Source organism: Mobula hypostoma, chromosome 10 (genome assembly GCF_963921235.1).
Source record: "Mobula hypostoma chromosome 10, sMobHyp1.1, whole genome shotgun sequence".
In the NCBI taxonomy this organism is placed as follows: Eukaryota; Metazoa; Chordata; class Chondrichthyes; order Myliobatiformes; family Myliobatidae; genus Mobula; species Mobula hypostoma.
Genome location: NC_086106.1, coordinates 116,744,836 through 116,753,830, shown reverse-complemented (window position 1 = coordinate 116,753,830; position 8,995 = coordinate 116,744,836). Strand labels below are relative to the sequence as shown.

The 8,995-nt window shown below is 37.0% G+C and overlaps 1 protein-coding gene across 3 annotated transcripts in view; it reads right to left on the bottom strand.

The window, feature by feature from the left end:
• Nucleotides 1-5,869: 5,869 nt before the first annotated feature.
• LOC134353135 (transcription factor Dp-1-like) overlaps nucleotides 5,870-8,995 on the bottom strand; it is a 92,306-nt gene continuing 89,180 nt past the window's right edge. For all 3 annotated transcript variants that reach the window (XM_063061076.1, XM_063061078.1, XM_063061079.1), the window contains exon 12: nucleotides 5,870-8,723. In XM_063061076.1, the coding sequence (XP_062917146.1) occupies nucleotides 8,540-8,723 (184 nt within the window). In that variant the 3' untranslated portion in view covers nucleotides 5,870-8,539. The remainder of the gene's footprint in view (nucleotides 8,724-8,995) is intronic.

The window sequence follows — 8,995 nt, the reverse complement described above, 5'->3', positions numbered from 1 at the left end:
TGAGTTGGATGATCAGCCATGATCATAATAAATGGCGGTGCAGGCTCGAAGGGCCGAATGGCCTACTCCTGCACCTATTTTCTATGTTTCTATGTTTCTATGTTAACACAAACTATGCATTTCACTGTACATTATATTTTAATGTACGCGTGATAAATGACTCTGAAGTGGCAGGACCGAGAGAACATGGGTAAATTTCATAGCCTGCCCTCTTGTGGCCTTTTGCAGTATTTCAACTCGTAATGTCAATTGACTTAAACATTCACACTACCAAATAAAGATATTAATTGTGAAATTTAAGAAAAATGTAAATTACCGGTCAATCAGCTATTACTGCTTTTGATGAACACCTCATTAAGAATAGAAAGACTGCCTTTAACAATGAGCGACTAAAAGCAAATATTTGTCACAGGTAGTAGCTGCTAGTCTTCTCTGGTTTAATCCGCATAGAAATCAATATTCTAATACTGTCTTTAACTTTTTTCATGTTTAGCATCGTAAAAGCCAATTAAAATATTATGAATCGTGGAATGAGGTGTAATATTTTTAATTATTACTCAAATAACGATTAACACAGTATTTACTCAGATCGATTAAATGGGGTTTAATTTTCTCGATTACTTCAAGATCTGTCATTTTTAAAACATTATTTTCTGAAGTTTTAACCCCACTGTCTCTTAATCTTTATTGCATTCATTGTTTGGAGATTAATATTTTACTCTGACTGTCCTTGTGTCAGGATACAACAGTTCTCCACTGAAAGCACAAGCTGAGTTCCCCCAGCATTTTGTGTGTGTTGCTCAGGAAAGCACAAGTTATTGGGAAAGGGGAAATGCATAATTTTTAATCTACCCATACAGCAGGCATAAAAGATTTAATGCCTCAGTAAAAAAGGATAAACATCTTAAGAGATTTGCGGGACCATTTGACAATCTATGCATTAAAATGGAAATAGTATGGAGATTGAAGAGTCAACATTGTTGTCGCTGGACTAAAATATACGAAACGGTGATTGTTTATTTTTCTGCAGTGATGCTGCCTGATCTGCTGAATTCCTACAGTGTACTACTCTGTACGATCTAGATTTTTGATCTTTGGAGGATGCAATTAACACCAATCATCACGACGGACTGAATTAGAACTTTTGTGGAAAGTATATTACATTAGCATATCAGCATATTCCATCGTCGTGGCGATCCCTCGAGGTCGAGGATGATGGTCTTCGTTCTGTTGATCTACTTATGGGCTCTCAAGTGGCTTGTGAGTCCAATCTTGGCTTTGAAAGTTCTTCCGCATTCAGGACAGGTAGTTCCAGATGGCAGATCGGGCTTTGGTTGTTGCTGCCTCCCTTTCTATTTTCTTCCTTTTCTTCTAATTCTGCACATCTGTTGGCTTCGAAAGTTGCTGTTCCTTCTCGGATGATGGCTTGCCAGAGTTTCCTGTCCTTGGAATGGAATCATATTACATTAATTAAAACTATAGACTAAAGGTAAGATGGATATTATTCCTATCCTACTTGTGGTAATTAGAAATGTATGTTCCATAGACCAATACTCAAACACTGCACCCTCACTCTCACCGTTTATGCGCACAAAAGTATCGGCCACTCAGTCAATCACCCATTCAGTAAGAATCAGATTCTGGTTTAATACATTGGATAGCAGAGGGGAAGAAGCTGTTCCTGAATCGTTGAGTGGGAGATTGTGGCTGATTGTAAATAATTCCACATTCCTGTGTACTCCCAGATTCCTGACGAGATAATGCAAAGTTTCTGTCTACTCTACCTTAAATACATTCAATGACACTGCTTTCTCCACACATCGAGGAAGTGTTCCAAAGATTCTCATGCCTCAGGAAAAAGAATCGTAATTCATCTCTGTATTAAATGAGGGTTCAGAATCAGAATCAGGTTTAATAGCACTGGAATATGTCATGAATTTTTGTGTGTTGTGGCAGCAGTACAGTGAAATATACAAAAACTACGTTATAATAAATTAAGTAGTGCAAAAAAAGTAAGGTAGTGTTCATGGGTTGTAAAATTGTCCATTCAGAAACCTGGTAATGGAGGGGAAGAAGCTGTTCCTAACAGAGTGCGTCTCTCCAGGCTCCTATTCTTCCTCCCAGATGGTAGCAATTAGAAGAGGGCATGTCCTGGGTGATGGGGGTCTTTAATGATGGATGCTATCCTTTTGACTCATTGCCTTTTGAAGATTCCTTCATTGCTGGGGAAGCTAGTGCCCACGATGGAGCTGGCTGATTTTGCAACTTTCTCCTGATTCTATGCAGTGGCCCCTCCATATCAGACAGTTACATAACAAGTTGGAATGGTTTCCACACCACTTCTGTAGAAACTCGTTCACATCTTTGGTACCATACCAAATCTCCTCAATCTTCTAATGATAGTGATCCTTTGACTTAGATTCACCCACATAAGGAACTATCCTTTCCATATCCTCAGAATCTTGTACGTTTCAGGCAAGTCCTACATTCCCCTCCTAAGATTAAAATTTCAATTTATATAATCACATATACATTGGACCATACAGTGAAATGCATTTTTTTTTTGCATTAATAGCTGACACACCCAAGGATGTGTTGAGGGCAGTTCACAGATGTTGCCACCAATTCTGGCGCCAATACAGCATGCTCACGTTGAGCAGAACACGAGCAACAACAGGAACACAAGTCCTGTTCCTCCCTCCCACCCCACACACACAGTCCTCTAAGGCCAAGACAGGCCATTTTCAGCCTCCAATGGACTCAGACTCGCGTATAGTGGGCCATCGACTTCCTCTGAGGTCTTGCACACTTGCAGCTCTAGCCATTAGGTCACAAATTCATAAGATGACCTTGCCCAACTAATTTTCTCGAGAGGAGTTAGTGTTCTTATGTGGGGAACTACAGATCCTATTTGCACAGGAAGTTCTGCCATTTAAGGATGATATGCATTAACTGTGGCTCTCTGGATTCTGAGGTGACTTATGAGGCCACATATGGACCAGAGGGATGACTGGGTGGTTTCTGAAGCAGTGCGCTCTCTCCACCATTTTATTGGATTTCTGCATATATTCTATGTGTACTCAAGTTTTTCAACACTAAGGATGCAAGAGAAAGGAACAGCCCATTTGGTCCTTATAAGTTGCTCATTCATCAAGATCAAAACTGATCTACATAGTTCCAATATCCAGCTGTACCTCAATATTCTCTGAACTCCCTTAATAACCAGATATTTATTGATTGTAATGAGTGAGCACTTGCAACCATCGGGGTGGGTGGAGAATTCTACATACTCACATTTGCATGAAGACATATTTCCTCATCGCAGCTCTTCATTGCCAAACTCTTGTTCAAGACTGATACAAAACTTCTCACCCAAGGCACTTGTTATGGCTGTTGAGCCTTGTGAGAATTTTAAGTTTCAATTAAGATCTTTCATTCCTCTAAATGCCTAAGAATACAGTTCTAATCTAGTCAATATCTCCACATACAAAGTCCAGTGAATCTTCACTGTACTACTGTAATGCTAAGAATGTTCACTTAAGAACAAGGCCAAAATGATAACTGCTGGACTCAAATCCTTATATTTTAAAGGCCACCATGCCATTGCCTTCCTAATCACTTATTGACCCTCCATGTTGAATTTGTGACTTGAATAAAAGGCAATAATGCCCCTTTGAACATCAACTCTACCTAATCTCAACATTTCAGAAAATTCTATTGTTTTTCTACGTTACATTGCATCTGCCATGTCTTTGCTCACCAAACAGCTGGACTGCATCTCCTTTAAGTGCTGCTCCCCAGTCACTGTCCTACCAAGTCTGACATCGTAAGTATGACATTTGGCTGCTTAGCCATCGACCTCTGCATTAATATTGAAATAACAACAGCCTGCCAAACTTAATCCTTTCTTGCACTGAGTGATCAAGGGAGAGAGATTCCAAAATGTTCATGTGGATGTAACTTTTTTGTAATCTTTTCTTGTGACTTGGCTTGTAATACTATGTGTTGGGATAGTATTCAGTGAGGCATGCCTGTCGACTTGAGTGTAAGTAGGTTTTCAATGTTGAGGATGTCCTCAACATTTATTACCTATTTTTGTTTCTTTGCATTTGCACAATTTGTTGTCTTTTGCACATTGGTTGTTTGCCTGTCTTATTTGTGTGCAGATTTTCATTGTATTACTTACTGCCTGCAAGAGAAGTTAAATCTATTTGCCTATTAGCTTCTCCTTATGTGGCATTTGATCCATTTGCTCAAATAATCATTTCTATCAGCTAACCCAATTCAAGGCTGAATGTTTCTCCAAAATAAGACAAGCAACTAATTTTCTTTTTATTTTATTCCCTTGTCTTTTTTCAACTAGCAAATGCATAATCCCCTACATCTTGCTGCATGGAATTTCATTTGCTACTTTTCTGTCCAACTTGCCAGTTAATGTACATCCATAAAGCCTGGAATAATGCTGGAGTTCTGCTTTTCATGCCCACATCCAATTACATCCTTATTAACATTTTCTGTACTATTAAGAATGCAGCCAACAAAAAATTCCTCACACACCAATCCTGCACATTATAATCAGCATCATATGTCATGAAATTTGTTATGTAGCAGCGGTACATTGCAATTCTGATTCTGAGTACCTCGATAACCTTGGTGCAGAGGTGGCAGATTATTTTCCACCTTCAGCATCATGTAGTATTGAAACCAGACGGCATGCCTACGAAATATTACACATCTAAGTGACCGGCTATTTGGTAAGTAACGTTAGTAACTCAGTGAAGTTTGTTTTGCTCCATTTTTGTGGACTGATTGCAGCAAATGATTAGGTTCAGTCAAAGTAATGCACATTACTGTTGGAGCTTTCTTGAGCCCGAGAGGTAAAAATTAATAGTTCTGTTACCTGTGTACTATAATACAAGTTAATTCAGCTCCTAAAAGAACAAAAACAATTTGGCTTGCTGTTGTATGACAAAATTCGCTCAATTAGCTTTTGAGATATTTCTGCAGCCCCAGGCTGTAACAGGTATGAAAGATGTTCATCAACAACCTAAATCTATCTTCATTTTGGAGCCAACAATCTTTGTGGAGAAAGACTCGGTCAGATCTAACTCTTTTGGCACTGTCATCAGTGCCTGGGAACTGAGCAGGATCTGAACAGACATGCAAAGCAAAATTATTAGAAACCACATCAATAAAATGATTCTTTTACCGCAGATACAAATAGACTTGCCCACGTATTGAATGGTGTTCACATGGCAATCAAAAGTAATGAAAATAATGAATGGTACTGTAAGAAAACTTGCGACTTTTGATACCAACTGAAACTATTCTAAAGTATCATCACAAGAATATTGGATTAAATTTAGACATTCAAACTGAAATGAAAACTAATTTCTATATAGCTTTCAAAAGTTAAAACCACTTTTGAGATCATAAAAACAGGGAAGTTGAAAAACCATCATTGGGAGACTAGAAATGTGATTACCAAGTCAGCACAACTGCAATGTCCTCATTTCCATTATAATTAATTATTTGCATTTGTTCAAGGAATAATGAAGAATCCAATAAAAGTATTCAAAACTCTCATTTGTAAGTAAAAAAATAATGGGTCTGTAATTTAAATGAGCTTATTTCCACAAGAACACAAAACTTAATAAAATAAAGCAAATTAGAAGCCTAAAGCCATAGATTACCAACATGATGATAGCCATTGAACTCAAGACAACATGTATATTTTTTCAAAAATTTACAAGTTACTATTAAAATTAGTTTGGAAGTTGAATCCATGATAGATAAAACCAGAGTAGATAGCAATTTATGCACAACCATTGAAATCTCTTCTTAAAAGAATTTCATTTCTCAACCGAAGTCAAATATAAGATTATGTTTTTATTTCAAGCTTATAAATTTTAATGATAGTCATGAAACTAAAAACAACATCCTTGTATGTAACAATGCAGACAGAATTATATGTTTGAATTACAGATTATACTGCAGCATTGAGTGATTAGGTTTTTGTCTCAACATTTACAATCTCTTCCCCAACCCTCATTTTGCTACCATAAACAAAAGTCTTTAGGACAGGGAAAAATTACCTGTAACTACATTGTTTGTAATGTAGGAAAAGAAAAGATGTTGTATCACTGAAGCACATTATTCAAACAAAATATACACCTTCGGGATTTCATAAATTTGTTTTTTTAAATACTGTATTTTTAATATTGCAGATTGCTTTGCTCCAGGTGTGTTTTTTTAGAGACTTGTCAGTCTTAAATATTTCCTATTCCAGTTATTGCCTTCTCAATATACTCAAGATGGTCTACAAATAGACCTAGTGTTTATAGAAAATTCTGAGACCAAGTTTCTGTAAACGTACAAAAGTCCAAAAAAGCTGCTTCAGGAAATTCCCTTAAAATCAATTTAAGAATCACAATAAAGACTCAGTTTATTAGGTCTCTATTGGGCCACAGTTTCCATATTTCATTTGATCCAAATGTTCAAGCAAATCTGGGAGGCGCACACATGGGTTCACACACACACAAAATTTCACTTAGGCCTTGAAATGTCAGCTATCTGATTTTAAGTGGTGCTTAAAGGCTGACGAGGTTCAACTTTCATGTATACAATTAAGATAATGCGTGAAGAGTGAAGTGCATTTTGTATTGCTCCTAGTAGTAACAAAACAAACATGGAAAAATACATCAACTGAAGGTTATGAAACAAACCTCAATGAATATAGAGATATTATACTCATACCTTGGAGAGACCAAAACTTGACAGGTAAAACAAGTTTTGATAATAAAACTAAATGTGAACATGCTTTTACTCAAAGCAAGTAGGGCAAAAACAATACCTCTGAGGGATTCTTCAAGACTTGATTCTATTTTCTTTGCTTTCAAAAAAAAAACCAAGAAAATTCAAGCCAGATGCCGGATTTGCATGTCCCTATTTTCTCTTCAAAAAAGCTTCCTAAAACCACTAACTCAGAAATAGAATTGTTCCAAGTACTCTTATTTTCAGACTTCTCAATAGCCAACATTCAACAGGAAGCATGTTTCCACTACGGAGAGGAAATACCAGATTTTCACAATGGAAATCGTAAGGAATTAGGAAGCAATTCAGCAAGCCATTACTTTAATTATAAAAACAGCTCAACTCAATAGCACCAATCAGGTCATTGACTTTACATTAGCCAAAATCAATTTAGAAAGTCAGCCTTCATCTTCAGCCAACCTAAACCAGAACTGCACCCAACTTTTATCCTTTACTGACCATGTTCCACCAGAAAGGAGTTGATTAGAAGAAAAAGTATTCCAATTCAGCTTGTAATTTATAGGAATTAGACTTGAAAAGCATTTCATGTTTTCTCCTTTCCCACACAGCAACATGCAACATTGGAAAAAGTTACTCAATTGGAGAATCAATTGAGTGCATTGGTACTATAGCTGCTGCTGTGCTAGCAGGTTGCACTGTCAACAAATTCTACAGCCAGCAAACCCAGAAAGAACACAAAGTAAAACATCTAACTTTTATGTCTGCTGCAGAAAACACAACATTTGTATAGCCACTGCACAAAAAGTTTTAAAATCTCACAGGCCATCAGGGAAGCTCTTTCAATTAAGAATGCATTTAATACAAAAAAAACTGTTGATTCCGCAACAGGCTTTGTTCAGCGTTTATTTGTAGGTGGTTACAAAGATAAGATGGGTAAAAAGATCTGCATCTGTTCAGTGAATACACCACTATACTTATGTCTGAAAGGTGAAGTACTTCATACATTACTGCTGCTCCAGGAATATACTAAATAGAACTATATAGTGCGCTATTTATTTGACCTAGTACCAGAAATTCTAAAACCAATCACAGGATTGCTTTTTACAAACTTTTCTGGCAGCAGCAAAGAGCCTTTAAAGTACAAGTAACACTTCAATTTTGTCTCAGTACTAACAATTTTTATAACCCTTTCTTATCTGCTCCAAATTTCATTCAACACATCAAACTGAAATGTTGGAACGTATTATCGACCCCATCCGCAACCACTTTCAATGCCATCTAGCGATCTAACAGAGGCAAACTTGTAGGAGGGGAGATAACCATCTCCATTTCTTCCTCCCTGAAATGGGACATAGTTGCTGTAAGGTGCTAAACCAGCAGCTCAGCTGAGAGAGAGAAAAAAACTACATGTAAACATCAGTACTAGGTAGCACATTTGAAGCCAGAGATGTTACTGAAATATTGCTCCAAAATGTGACTGAACATCTAGTAACTTTAATAGCTGCACTTGGTGCAGTAACAAGTCTCTTTTAGATCAGAGAAGCAAAAACTTCTTTTTAAAAATTTCAACTGTTTTCATTCAGAAAAGTATCTCTACAATTCTGTTTTCAATTTTCCTTATGCTTAAATTAGAAGAGAATAGAATTAAGTTAAAACCCCTTACAAGTCAAAATAACAATTCTTAAAGTCTCTGCCTCAGTGACAGTTCTTTCCAGAGATGCCATTTTATGCAAAAGATAGGAATGAATGGAGAATGATCGTTAGTTCATTCATACTCCTCCTCATCATCATCCTCTTCATCATCATCATCTTCAATATAGGACATAGGAGTCTCCATTCTCAGATCAGAACAGTGTGTACCATTGAAACTTCCTTGTGCTTGACTCGTCACTAAGGCCACTTCGGTATCAGTTGGTAAGGCTACTATTGCATCACTGGCACCAAATGCTCTGAAAGTAAACAGTTAATGTAAAAATAATCCAAAGCTTTTCAATAGAATATGATCATTTTGCACACAAACAGATTATAAATTTAAAATAAGCAAAGTTAAACACCAGAGATTCGGCAGATACTGGAAATCCCAAGAAATAAACACGTGTCAGCACAGCCTCATTTAACAAAGGATGTGCTGACATTGGAGGGGGTTCAGAGGAGGGTCACGAGAATGATTCCAGGAATGAAAGGGTTAAGATATGAGCAGCAGTTGAAGGCTCTGGGCCTG